The 13860-nt window shown below is 40.3% G+C and overlaps 2 protein-coding genes across 6 annotated transcripts; one reads left to right on the top strand and one right to left on the bottom strand.

The window, feature by feature from the left end:
- The first annotated feature begins 25 nt into the window (after positions 1-25).
- LOC117645426 (beta-1,3-glucosyltransferase) lies at positions 26-2905 on the top strand. Its single transcript, XM_034385624.1, has 10 exons — positions 26-250; positions 352-461; positions 536-612; positions 733-844; positions 920-1056; positions 1139-1322; positions 1398-1533; positions 1617-1770; positions 1852-2131; positions 2214-2905. Exons 1-10 carry the CDS (start codon positions 172-174, stop codon positions 2361-2363), a joined length of 1419 nt encoding a protein of 472 aa, XP_034241515.1. The 5' UTR covers positions 26-171; the 3' UTR covers positions 2364-2905.
- Positions 2906-3377: 472 nt separating this feature from the next.
- On the bottom strand, positions 3378-13104 carry LOC117645424 (DNA-binding protein RFX2). Of its 5 annotated transcripts, none has more exons than XM_034385619.1 (18): positions 12706-13104; positions 11187-11374; positions 10935-11109; positions 10315-10365; positions 9897-10023; positions 9734-9827; positions 9421-9576; positions 8705-8806; positions 7959-8140; positions 7648-7825; positions 7411-7566; positions 7200-7321; positions 6982-7103; positions 6813-6910; positions 6554-6709; positions 6268-6470; positions 6019-6172; positions 3378-5924 (listed from the first exon to the last, which is right to left on the bottom strand). In XM_034385619.1, the coding sequence occupies exons 2-18, from the start codon at positions 11349-11351 to the stop codon at positions 5784-5786; spliced, it is 2382 nt and encodes a 793-aa protein (XP_034241510.1). In that variant the 5' UTR covers positions 11352-11374; positions 12706-13104; the 3' UTR covers positions 3378-5783. The 5 variants fall into 5 exon arrangements, with proteins under 5 accessions (XP_034241510.1, XP_034241511.1, XP_034241512.1 ...); XM_034385620.1 differs by having other exon boundaries at positions 8705-8803; XM_034385621.1 differs by having other exon boundaries at positions 9743-9827.
- Between the last annotated feature and the right edge of the window lie 756 nt (positions 13105-13860).

Below are 13860 nucleotides of genomic sequence, written 5' to 3'. Positions count from 1 at the left end.
ACAGTTTTGTTTGTTTTGTTGGACGACCATAACCACGAAATGACACCTCTTAGTGACAGCAAATGTCCCCTCTGTTCTAAACTTTCCTTCATCCTTTTCGAGCTGTGTGATCGCTGACAGTCACTATTTTTGTTACAGCCACCTTGGTTACAGCCTTGTTTCTGGTTGAAGATGAAAGTCACCAACATGTTTCAGTTGTTTTATTTTCTCTTTGTATTTTTCTATGTTACGACTCTTGCTCAAAGGCTGCGTAAGTATTGTGTATCACATGGGATCTCAGTTTAGCAACTATTCTCTCTAAATATTCTAAACCCAATTGCTGTAATTATTTCACCTTGCAACAATTTACAGTCCTTCGAGATATTGTTGTTGTTGTCATGAGTCAGCAAGACCCTTATGATACATCTCTAGCTGAAAATCTACGAGACAACATATACAAGCAAGCAGAAACACTCCAAATGGTATTCAATTTAAAAATGCCTTCAATGTCATCTTTTTCTAGCAAAACAAATTAGTGAACCTGATTGTTCTACAGGCTCCACCACCTATGCATTTTGCGCATACTGACTTTGTTCATCCTGGAGCATGGACACTTTTACCAATATTACCACAGTATGTATCCCATGAAATAGGGGGTTTTCTCAATGCATTATTCAAGTTTCAAATAATTATATTCAGCCAAGAATATGCTGTCGCATTTCTTAGACTAATAGTTTCTGAACATCTTTTCAGATTGGACTCAATGTATGGTAAAAACAGTTCATACATTCTATTTTGTCAAAGCTCTACTTCTGTTGATGCTGTCAAACTTTTGAAAGTTCTTGGGAAATATGCTCCAAAACAGGTAGAGGCTGGAAAAAAGTTATCTTACAGTTCTATTATGCACAAAACTTGTATTCACTTCTCAATTTTTTTCCAGGAGAGATGGTATGGTCATGCATTAAGAGATCAAGATACTACAATTATTCATCACTTTGCTTTTCCCAAGAACCCCAACGCATTCAAATACCCCAATTTAGCGTCAGGAGTTATTATGACTATCGATTTAATAAAAAAGTAAGATTCCGGACATTCTGAATGAGTAGTACTTCAACAACTTTTGAGTGGGCCTCATGTTTTTCTCCATCTCTGCTTTCAGGTTGTCACAAAGGTTGCAAGTAGGTGATTATCCAAAAAATCCAGACTTTTCGATCGATGCTGCTCATGAGCTTGCTCTTTTTATATGGCAGGAGGGGAAAGGTCCAGAGTTAAGGCACTTAGATTCTATGTGTGCTAGACCAGGACCTCATTGTGTCACAAAACCACATATTTTTGTTCCTTGTGTAAGTACCATGGCCTTATGAAGCATGGGTAAAAATATTTAAATTGGTTAAAATGAAAGTTATTGAATTATTTAGGAGAAACCAGTAAAGTCCAAAGATATCTATTTTGCTGTGAAAACCTGTTCCAAGTTTCATAAAGAAAGACTACCTGTAGTGAAGGATACTTGGGGTAAATACACATCTCGAATTAATTTTTTCAGTGATGTAGAAGGTGGGTTCTTATTTCCAAATTAAATCTGTCAAGAACATTTTTAAAGACAAGTTTTACAAAATTTTCATTTTTTTAAATTTCAGACTCCAGTGTTGGTTCAATAAGTCTTGGAATACCAAATACTGAACGTGGTCATTGTGGGAAAACACTCGCGATTTTGAGTTATGTATCAAGTCAGCACATTGTAGATCCCAGCATCAAATGGTTGGTCATTGCAGACGATGACACAATTTTAAGGTAAATAAAAATTTGTTTGGATTGTTGAAATTTTTTTTCTCTGTATATTGTGTTGTAACTCTAAAACATTGCTTAATCCAGTGTTGGGCGTTTGCGTAAACTGCTGTCCTGCTATAATGCGTCTACAAAAGTGGCACTAGGAGAAAGATACGGATATAATGTGGCTCTGCCAAGGGCGACAGGAGGCTACAATTACATCACAGGTGGTGGTGGAATCATTCTCAGCATACCACTTGTGCAGGTTCTTGCCAAGGGAGAAAATTGTATCTGTCCATCAAATTCAACACCTGATGACATGTACTTGGGAATCTGTCTGGCAAATTTGGGTGTTCCTATTATTCATTCGCCACATTTCCATCAGGTAACCCCTGTCTAATCATGCTGATTGCCCCCCTCCCTTTTTTTTTGTGTTATGCTCTTATCTTATTTCAATTCTCTTTCAGGCAAGGCCCTCTGATTATGCAAAAGGCTATTTAGAATCTTACCGGCCAATTTCCTTTCATAAACATTGGATGGTAGATCCTAAACAAGTGTACAGAGACTGGTTCGAATTTGATGATGCATCATTGTCCACATTACATGAAGAGCTTTAAAATGAATGTGAAGACTTTTATGGTTTTTGAGAGTGACTGAGAATATTTGCTATTATTATTTTGTGACTGAATGTTTTTTGGAACTGGTGTTTGATGATCATTCAACCTGTTTTTTGTAGATCTATGCCTTTATTATAATTTTAAAAGGCCAATTTTGTGTAGCAAATGCATGAAATGGGCAAAAATACTCATATCATTCCTTAGAGTGGGTTTAGTCATTCTAAGCTTAATCAATATCACGGCAAGACTTATTTATGTGCAGCTTATTTGAACTAGAACTAAGAACTGATATTGTTTTTTGTTTTTAACATCCTAGGTAAATAGTGCTAGCCACCTATTTAGTTCTGAGTCTTTCTGAGGGGTATAGTTGACTTATGTACCTGTACAAACATTCCAATGCTGCAAAATGAACCCATCAGCTCAGCTTTTGTTATTACCCGAGTTACTTGTGGCGATTTGTGGGCCCTACCCCATCTCGCAGTTGGCTGTGAATCACGATTAAGTGGTATCTCCTCCTCTTCTTATAAATTTATTGAATAATTCTAGCCTTGTTTCCTTTTCACCCTATTCATCCTATTTCACCGTGGCTAGAAGTACTTGGGTTCAAATCCCGGCTGGGTATGGCTTGTAATTTTCCACCGAAGCGCTTCTTTTCGGCAGCTTGTCAAATGGGTGGCCTACCTTGACGGCGCGGCTTTGTCAAAGGCAAACCTGGCTAAGATATAGACGCGAAGCAAACACTCGTCCGCCCCTCTCGCTCTCTAACTCTCTAACGGTGCGAAGAGAGGTGGTCCTAGAGCCCCACTAAGCGTCCCCATCCCCCCACCCCAGCATGTCAAATGGGTGCCTGCCTAGGTGGCGCGGCCCTGGGGCTAACTACCTCGCTAAGATGCAAAAGAGTTCCCGCCGTCGGCCCCTCCCCCCTTACCCCCCCTGCACCTTGGAATAGTGACTGGAGTTGCAGAAACCTCAGTGTGTTCCAGCAAAACTCGGTGGAGATAAAGTACAACAGAATCGTTTTTCTACTCGTCATATATTCTGTTACAAGCATATTTCATTAAGTCACATAAATGCACAGGAAATCACACAAAATTGATCTTTACATTATGAAGTTGCAACGCACATTTGACTAGCTATAACAATCTTCTCCTCATAAGGCCATGCATTACATTAAACGAAGCCATGTCTGACAGCATAAATGCCGATAGATAGGTAAGCACACATGGCAAGCTCTTTTTATCGTTAAGTCTCAAAAGCTCACATTTTCATCATGAAAATAAGTGTTCAAAATAATAATAAAAATCTCACAAATAAAAGAAAACTGACAAGTTAATAAACACAAAAACAAAACTTTGAGATACATTTGACACTTTTATCCACTGAGAAATTTATAGCAGCTTGCAATAATCACTGGTCAAGACACAAAATAATTGGTATATAACCATACAAAGAAAAAGAAAGACCAGTTGCAAACAACACTTCTTCTAGAGTTACACTGGGAGTAGTCAAAAGACAATCAGTGTTTTGTTCCATGGCACCAAAAGACTATACATATCTCTATGCCTTCCAACTGTAATTGTTGAAGTGCAAGAATTTTTTTCTTTAAATAGGTATGAAGATAATTTCCTGGAATCAAAACAAATTTGGAAAGACAAAAGGACACCACCGCAGATAAATAAACCCGTAGGCAACTTATCCAATTGATATAGTGAGGGGATGAGCCCTTTCTTTACACAACTTCCGCAATTTGATGACATCATGCATAAGCTCATGCAAGAACATTGTTAACAATTTGAGAATTTTTTGCTTCAGTAGTTAGTACAGAACATCATTATGCAATAGAAATTCATTTGGTATTGGGCACACTTACATATACATTTCAATCACAGATTAAATAAATAACTACTGAATGGACAAATTGTTGTTAAAACTCAGGCTTTAGCTAAAACTCACTTAGGGTCCACAAAACCACATCTTAAATGAAACATTCAAAAAACATTCAAAACATTTTTCACAACTACTCAACAGATGCACATCAAGACAACAAAGGAATAGAGATAAAGGTGAACAGCACAAAACAGACAGGAAAAAGGGAAGATCTTAGAAGTTCTAAGAAATAACATGAACTTTCCTTCTGTTTTTTGTTCCCAAAAACTAAACCTGAAGACTCGAAACAGTCTTGATTGAGCAATGCATCCTCTTCACATAAAATTCAAACTACTAGCAAAACTTGAGTTAACTGTCCCCCAAAAGCAAGCCACAGATTAACACCTTTACAAACTGTAGTAAAATAAAGTTTTAATTTAGTTTGTCTAGTATCACAAAGCAAAATTCATATTTTATAAGAAAGAAAAGGGATTTTCCCCTGAAAGCTAGATGAGACTTTTAAAAAATGGAAGGAGATACCTCCCATTAATTTTAATGGTTAAGGGCAAAACCAAAATAAAATTGATGTGCCTGAGGATACCAGATATTTGCACCCCTTATTTACAGCAAACAGATCCTTAAGTAAAGCTTTTGACAGAGTCAACCATACCACGCTCAAACCAGGAATTCAGTCACAATTGACTCTGCATAACAACACAAATACTATAAAAGCTTGGTAGAGAACATTTAAATATGAGCAAGCTTTATTTCTTAACAGGCTATAAATTTAGAAGCTTCTTTAATTTCTTACTAGATATTTAACAGTCATACTAGACAATAATTACTCCAATTTATATCAAAACAAAAATTGTGTAAATTTTGTTGTTGTTTTTGTTTTAGAATAAACAAGCCAGCTACTCACATTCTCCAAAATAATATACAATTAATCCCTTGAAATTCCAGTCAAAAATATATCACATGTTACTTAGCTATGGAAGGAATTCACATGTAAAGGCTTCAAAGATCGTGTATACTGATAATAAATCAAAAATGAACGATAATAAATGCACAAAGCATAACCCAAGGAATAAAAAAAGAGCAAAAAAGCATCAGAACAATCACTTTACAAGATCTTAAACAAGTCTCCCTCAACATTTTGAAATATGGAAAGTTTAAATGGTAGAATTCTGTTAATAACACTTACTGAAATTGTAGGTTTGAGGGCTGATGTCTGTGGAAACTGAGCTCAGTCCCAGTCCCAGCATATGATTGTTCATTAGTAGGAGGAGCTTAATTTTAGAAATGCCACAGTAAGGAAAACATTGGAGTAAATATCACTACACAACCACTAAAGACACCAAAGGACATTAAGGTCTTAGCTTCACACTCACACACACAAGCGCGCGCGCACACACAAACACTCACTTTGTGTACCCAGTTTGAACCAGTAACAGCGATCACTTCAAACCTTTGATAACCAAAACACTGAAATTGCAGTGAAAATTTAAATACTGAATTTATCACCTAAATAGAGATAAAAAGCAAAACAAGATGCTAGCTTTCAAGCTTTAAACGTTTGCTGGGGTTAAGTTGTACAACACCAGATGTGCTAACGGAAATTTGATCCACAGATGAAGAATTGGTTGAATCCGAGCTGCCATTACCATTTTGTAGGAATTCAGTCTCAGTCCCTTTCTAAAAATAAAATGCGTAAAAATACCATTAAATTTTTTTTTCAAAAAGTAATTTAAAAACTAATAACAAATTACTAAAGATTTTGAATACATACCTCTCCTATAACAGCGATTGGAGTTTCCCCTAGGGCTTTGGCCACTCTATGTTCTACCAAATAGAACATATATTCATCATACAATAAACGAATCAAATGGAATGATCCGAAACTAGCAGCACTGCGTAATGTCAAATCTCTTATCACCATCGAACTGAAAGGACATCAAAAAATATTTTCAATTATCACACTTAAAATGTCAGAAACAGAAAGAACACACACACACACACTGGAATCACAATTTCTTACTTGTAAAAAGACCACTTCAAAAGAAATTGTCTGGCAGCAGTTGAAAAGTTAGGTTTCCCTTCATATGGTTTAAGAACCTGATCTACAACTCCCTGTAACCACTCTGCCCATTGTTCAAGCGAATTCTGTTGTTGAAGTGTCATTTTGAAGTCTGTTTCTAATTGCTGGACAATTAGACTATCACACTGACAAACCCAAGATGCCTGTAAATATACAAATATGTAAGCAACTACACAAAGAATTCATACCAAGGGTAAACAAATATTTTTTTTTCGAATTCTGTTACCTGCTCTTGAACGTTGTGAAAGTCAACACGATTTAAATCAGTTAACATTTGATTGATTTGTGCACTGTTTTGAAGAACAGCTCGAGCTGCCTGGGCAAGATGGTTTAGTGAAGTATACCTCCGAAGTGTTTGAGCAAAGGCTCCAGCTGCACCAAGCTGAAAATTGCAATGAATGTTAACAAACATTCTAACAAAGATAAATTTAAATTAAAAAATTTAAGAAGGAAAAGCAGACTATTGCTGCTGTATGTGAACTTACTTTGATATTTTTCATTTCATCAGGACAACCCACCATGGCAACAGTCAACCAGGCTTCAAGGCCTTTCGAGAAGTTCCGAATAGCTTGGGTCAAAGCAGCTGAGAAAACAGGATTTAAGTCAGTATGGCACATGTGCCGGATGTGGATGTGAAGAATGATTCCCACTTACTTGGTATGGGACGAAGAACATCAGGAATGAGGACCTCAACCAGTTTTTGGTAAAAGGCAAAATCTACAGTGCGCACAAAATTTTGTATAGGAGTGCAGTTGCAGAGAAGGAACAGTTTGGTTCTGAGGAACAAAATTGCAACAGAAATGAACATACCCTAATGAATCCTAAAATAGGCTGATAATATAATTGTACTCTGAAGGTATTCCAAAACTTACTTTGACAAGTACTTTTCTTCTTCACATTCATCACCATTGTTGTTATCCTGACTGCGCCAAAACTCCCGCCATAGGCTTTCAACTGTCATAAATTCTAAGTTGACGATTGCATCTAAGAAAGCCTTCAAACACACAAAATTCAAAGTGATATTACATATAAATTTTCAAGAAATATACTGTAACAGTGAAAGGAACTGTTTAAGATGGTTACCTCACAATGCTCCCTATAAATGCTACGGAAAGTATCAACATCTTCAAAGGTACAATCTTCAGGTAATAAAGAATGAGAAGGAAACTCGATTTGAGGAAAGTCAGGCATGGCCTGACTACTATCTCCAATGTATTGCTGATGGTTGTTCTGATGTTGCTGAAAGGAAGCAAAACAGGGAATAAAGAATTTCAACATTTGTATAGTTACTAAACCAAAAACAAACTTTATGTCACTAACCTGTGCAGGAGGTGGATTTGAATTATCAGAACTCGCACTATTTTCTGAACGTTGGGGGGCCTTTGATCTTTTGGTACCTTGAGATCGAGGAGCAACTGGCGACCCATCATCAGATACATTTGTCAGGTCTGATCCAGGCTTTACACGGATACCATAGTAATGATACTTTGAATTCCCCCTGTGACAATGAGAACACATGAGAAACAGAATGCAAATGTAGGTGAGAAAGGATCAACAGAAAAAAGGGGATAGGAGAGAGACACTTCAAATTATTGCTGCAGTATATTCATTTCAGAGCATGATTTCCTTACCTAGTGCCTAGTCTTCTCGTACGCAAGCCCAGAAACACAGATCTGATTAACTTTCCAAAGGAAGCAGCATTCACTGGGTCAAGCTTGTGGTCATTACAGTGACGAAGATAGTGATAGTAAAGTGTTGAGCGAGGTAACGAAACACCTTCAGCAGTCTCATAGTTTTCCAACAGCCACTGAACCTGGAATACAGAGCAATCAACTTCTTACATCTGCTTCTTCAAAAACAATCGAAAAATAATAAACAATGAGAAAAATATAATTGAACAAAATACATTTTGAGAGGACCAATGTGGAATGTATAAGGTAACATACACTCCAAAGACCAAGAATGTTGATCCACCATTTATAACAAGAAGTGTATCAGCTGTTAGGCAGCAAAACAGAAACTTTAGGTTTATTTCAATTACAGCAGTAAGTTGACCAGTGTCAATATTATAGAATCCATAATGAACACCACCTCATGCCACCAACAAACATGCTAGATAGCACAAACTGACTCTTGCATATTAAAATTAACCATTAATGCTAGAAATTAGACAGACAATGTGAGAACTGCTGCTCAGATGAACAACGCTGATTGATTACATTTACCACAATCTTGAGTAGAAATAAGAGAAGGAAAACAAGGTGACAAGCAAAAGTTGTTGGATGCGTGACACCATTGAAGTTGAAGTGGAGAAATGAGATTGATGGCATGAGACTATAGGAGAAATTTCAAGCAGACAGCATGCTAAGGGACTTACAGTGGCAGGGGAGACTCGCGTAGCGTGTGAAAGGAGACTAGGTTGGCCATCCTCATCTAGCGGCGAGTTGTTGTTTATGTAGGAAACACCTCCGCCATCCTGCTGCACACACATGCCCCACCCATGTTCCATGTTCCAGAATCCATACCAGTCAGCAACACAGCACACCACAGGTGCAGCTAGATGAATGAAATGTCAATCGGCAGACGGATTTCATTCATGAGCGCACTTGTCGTACACTGTGCAGCCATTTTAATAAAGCACTAAAGCAAGGAGAGTGAAAAAGCTGCAGTGATCCACCTTCCTAACACCTCTGACCCAGACACCACAAAAAGGAAAACATCTCTCAAAGTTTTCAAAAGCGAATGTGTAATATACTTAATGTGTTCCTTTGTGGTCTTAGTGGATATGCATCAAATAAAATTCACATATCCTAGAATTTCATTGGAATCAAGATTGGGAAGATATGATTAGTATGACTCCTCTGGCAACAAGCAAAGTTAGCTTACCCAGTGGTGCAAACATAAGTTAAAAGTTACACATTAAGTAGCTTTGAATGGACTTCAGCTGAAATCTCGCTAGAATGTTAAGTTCCTCAAACAGAAATAAAGGGGAAGATTGTCTTACTTGGTTTAGTGAAATGAGTTAGCATCAGCCAAACAAATTGGAAAAGCACATAAGCAAAGCAAAATTTGGAGGAAGAAAACAGTGCTTACAGCGGCAACAGTTTGAGGACTAGATCGGCTTCCGCTGAGTATGTTGTGGGACGTATCTGCTTCCACAGATGATTGGATAATGTAGGTGCCACTAGAAGCATTCTGAGTAAGAATGTGACTTGATCCTACATTGGTTTGTCCAATAGAGTTTGTGGCCTGAAAAGGATATTGAATTGTTATACATATCAGAATTACTCATCAAAACAGAACTCTGTCCACAACAGGGCAGACCTTAAAAACACTTAGTGTTAGCCAAAATTAAAAAAAAAATGAAGAAAAAATAAAATAAAATATACAAAACTACGAAGATAACCTGATGCACCTGAGAGTAAGTAACAGGTGTAGTAGAACCAGTATAATATTGTCCTGATGTAGACTGATATTCTCCGACATACAATGGATAAGCCCTGAAAAATCAAAGTAATTCCTCAGATGATGCAGTTTGAAATGAGCTACATTAAACAGTGATTACTCACATTTGTCCATTACTAGTGTAGATCTGGTCTCCTGTTCCTTCAACATACTGAACAAAAGTGGGCTGAATACCTTGGGTCTGAGATGAATCTGACCCAACACTCACACCAACTCCATCACTATCAGCCACTGAAAAAAGAGGGAAAGCAATACAAATTAGATCAGATAAAAACATTTTGTCATTTTCAAAATGAGGATTTTTTAAAAAAAGGATAAGTTAAATTAACAGTTAAAAATTAGCAATCATAAAAGATCCAACAAAAGAAACTAAAAGAGCATTACACATACTTTAAGTATATGACGTACACTTGGCTTCAGTACCAAAAAACAGTTGCACTTGAAAAGCAGACAAACATAAGAGCAACTGGTGTATTGCAAAAGTTATGCTGATACAAAAATTATTCTAAATTGCAATCTTACCAACGGTGCTTAGAGGTGTGAGGGGCGCGTAAGAACGCGAACCATCCTCCTCTAGAAGCGCAGCATGAAACACAACATCAGTAGAGAATAGAACCTAAGCTTCACTACTCAACCTGTCCAACTGCTGCAAGTGAGTAATTGCTACCAACTTCTACAATGCATATAATTCTCAAATGACAGGCATTTTTTTTTCAATTCCAAATTTTAAATGAAGAAGCAAATAGGTAGGTAGATACAAAATGCTAACTGTTTTCTCATCTCAGGTTCTAGTTTAAGAATTTGTAGTTGATAAGGTGATAAGGAAAATGCATGTTAAATTCTCGTATCAAAATCCTACAGTTACTTACTAAATCTACGAGGTGCACAGAAATTTAGCAATAATTTCCGTGTTTCATTGGATACAAAAAAAAATATGCGTCATCAAATTCTAAGCAAAATTTGCTTTTAGTGTCACTACTCTCGAACCACTACAAAATACTTCCAATGTCAAGGACCCTGCTGCTGAGATGGGACTGCAGTCCCGTACTTTCTCTGAACCAAACCGATCCGATCCAAACCAAACCAAACCAAAGGCCTGACGAGGTGGGGGTGGTGGGGGGTGAGGGGTGCGGTGCACTCACCAGCGACGGTGATGTAGTGGTGCGGCCCGACGATGGCCGACGGCGTGAGCACGTGCGCGTCCCCAGTCTCGTCGTCGTCGCCGGGGCCGACCTGGCCGACCTGGCCCACCACCACGGCGGTCGTCACGGTGCCGTCGCAGGACTCGCCCGAGCTGCTGCCGTCGCCGCTGCCATTCTGAAAACAAAACCATTTTTTACTGTTTGAATGAACAGCACTGGACGTGCTCATCGAGGAGTGAGAGTGAGACTCACCTGCTGAAGCGCGTGCAGCGTGATGTGCGACACGCGCGTGCGGGGCGCGGTGGCCCGCAGCGACAGGGGCGGCGAGTCGTCATCCCGCACCGCGTCGCCGCCAGCACCGCCAGCGCCGCCCGCCGCGGCCCCGACCGCCAGGTCGAAGGACTGCGTCGAAGCCATCTCCAGCCGGCTGGCGGCGTAGCCTGCAAACAACCAGACTCACACTTAGCAGTAGCACAAAGCACAGGGAGAGGAGCCCCTGCAATGCCAGGATGCAACCCGGCGCGCGCGCGCGCTCGGCGGACCGGCCTACGCGACCGTTCACAGGCGCGTCGGGCCAGAGAGCCACTACCGCCTGGTACTGCCTGGCTCCACACTTGTGTCGATCCCGAAACCTTAAGGGACCAAGGACGAGGAGAAAGGACAAGCACTCGCCCTGGCTGGTGACTAGCGTGGTGAGCATCTCGGCGAGCCACAGGCCACGATGCGGCCACGACCGGGCGATGCGCTAGCACTGCTGGCACGGACTGCAGTGAACGGCCAGCCACGGTGACAGGTGGCAGGGCAGCACAGGGCAGCACAGGGCCGCGCGAGCTAGCGCAAGCCGTGTCTGGCGGTACCGGGCACCCGGCACCCTCCACGAGCCACCCCCCGCCCCTATGGCTTGCCTAGGCTTGCCGCACCGGGCAGCACCCGCTACCGTCACGCTTCGCTGGAGCCCCCTCTCTCCTCCTGGAACTGCGGCCTCACATGGAAATGGAAGCACCAGCCCGCACTTTGACTGCTCTGGTCCAACAGCCCCCTTCATTGTGAAACTCACTGACCAGCGCTGGAATGGATCATTCATTCAAAGTTGACCCGTTAAAAAAGATTCAAGGCCCAGCTGCCAGGCACAGAAATTCTCTGAGGAGGCTTTTGCAATAAGCACAGGGTTTAGAGGTCAAATGTAGCCAACTTTACATTGGTAAATGAAATGCGATGTACACAGCGCGTATTTTGACTGATGTGTTCAAACATATTATTCGTTTTCAACCACAAAGGACAGCAATTCCACTTAATGCAAATTGCTTGAACAAGACTACAAGCAACTCGATGAGTTGAGTGAAGCGTAAAAGAATTTACAGGGCAATTATCGCTAATATTTACATACATATGGTAGCTTATCCTTGGTGAAGGTTACCGAAGATGCTTCAAACTTAAGCTATGTTCCACACACAAGGAGTGGGGCAAAAACAGAAAATGAAATCTAACCAAATGATAACCCAACCATTAAATGAAGAGAACATCTGCTATCAAATAACATTAACACTATTGTTGACTGACAGTTAGGTTAAGGCTTCTGCCTAATGCATGTGATGCGCCAAGTACCGCGGGAAAAGGTACAGACAAACCCGACGTGAAAAGGGCACTGAATGAAGCCAGAAAGATTACAAACTTGAACGTTTCTTTACTCTCAAAAACTAGTAAGGGATCAATTTATCAACATGAAAGTACAGTAGAAGAGACAAACCCACTCAAACGAAACGGCACTTACTAAAGAATATTGACCCTGGGGTAATCCATGGCTCCTCAAGGATTGTCTAACGAGGAAGTAGAAGAAAAACGTGGGTCACGGATGCACTTTCACTGTCAAAACAGTGCTAAACCAGCGACATGAGCTCAAATGTAACTAGTTCAACTAATGAAATATCGCCATCTTGCGTGACAAACGCCGCAATAAACAGAGAATTCTCGTCAACACTGCCACGATTTAGGGCATAACAATACTCGACAAAACCACTTAGAACGAGGCTAAGTGCTGCGATCGAAACGACGCACAAAAACAACAACAATAGCGGTTGTACAAAGTCAAAATCCAGTTGTTTTTGTTGACTCTGGCGTTTGTGGTGTCTATGGCTACCGCATCCAGTTGCTAGGCAAATGCGGATATCCCGTCGGACGCAAGAGGAAATCCAGAGCGCGCCAAAAATTTGAACGCGTCGTGAATGACTGAATGACTGGCATGTTAGTGCAGCGGAATCCTCTCGAAGAGTCCTAGGTTAGCGCCCAACTTAACATGAGTCATATTCCAATGGATAAAACTATGGCAAATTACGACGAAACAGCAAAATTGAATTCTTCGATAGGACATTTGATGGATTTAACAATACGGGGTGCTTGAGGTGACGTTTGGGACTTCAAGTCAAAGATTGAAATTGCTGAAAAATTATTAGTTTTACATCGTTTCTTTTTATAATTGGAGGATTATTTGACAGTTATCGCCTTGACTTACTGTTCTTTCTAAACGCCCTTAAGCTTTTCACCACGTTGGCTCGGCTCGGTGCTTCCACTTCCACCACTTCAATCTCTTGAATCTCGTCGTCGTCCTCGTCGTCGCATTCCTGGCCCGTTAAGTCCACCAGGTCGCCAAAATACGAGTCGTAAGGTTCCCGCAACCAGCTCATTTTCTCCATTGGTCGAATAATCTGATCGTGACGAATTTGAGGCGGTTTAAGGGGAGAGAGGCTCCCTATATCAGGGATTTGAGGGTACCGGGCTTCAACAATGGTCTAACTCACGGCCTGTGAGAAAAGTTCTTCGAGTCGTTGCAGAGCCGTTGCCAACCTTCTCGCCACCTAGAAACAAGTGAAGAATACTTCGATGGTTTTGTTTTCAAAGAGCCCATTCATTCAAGCTTTGAGATCAGACA

Source organism: Thrips palmi, unplaced genomic scaffold, assembly GCF_012932325.1.
Source record: "Thrips palmi isolate BJ-2018 unplaced genomic scaffold, TpBJ-2018v1 HiC_scaffold_18, whole genome shotgun sequence".
Lineage (NCBI taxonomy): Eukaryota > Metazoa > Arthropoda > Insecta > Thysanoptera > Thripidae > Thrips > Thrips palmi.
Note: the sequence above shows the minus strand (reverse complement) of the source record. Positions and strands in the feature narration are given on the sequence as shown.

What these genes read in the sequence shown, in the direction of transcription:
- LOC117645426 (XM_034385624.1), top strand. Translation starts at nt 172, where the DNA reads ATGAAAGTCACCAACATGTTTCAGTTGTTTTATTTTCTCTTTGTATTT. An exon ending in CTTTTACCAATATTACCACA is followed by an intron (nt 613 to 732) that starts GTATGTATCCCA and finishes ACATCTTTTCAG; the next exon opens with ATTGGACTCAATGTATGGTA. An exon ending in ACTATCGATTTAATAAAAAA is followed by an intron (nt 1,057 to 1,138) that starts GTAAGATTCCGG and finishes CTCTGCTTTCAG; the next exon opens with GTTGTCACAAAGGTTGCAAG.
- LOC117645424 (XM_034385619.1), bottom strand. Translation starts at nt 11,351, where the DNA reads ATGGCTTCGACGCAGTCCTTCGACCTGGCGGTCGGGGCCGCGGCGGGC. An exon ending in CACACCTCTAAGCACCGTTG is followed by an intron (nt 10,024 to 10,314) that starts GTAAGATTGCAA and finishes CTCTTTTTTCAG; the next exon opens with TGGCTGATAGTGATGGAGTT. An exon ending in ATGAAATGAAAAATATCAAA is followed by an intron (nt 6,710 to 6,812) that starts GTAAGTTCACAT and finishes TGCAATTTTCAG; the next exon opens with CTTGGTGCAGCTGGAGCCTT.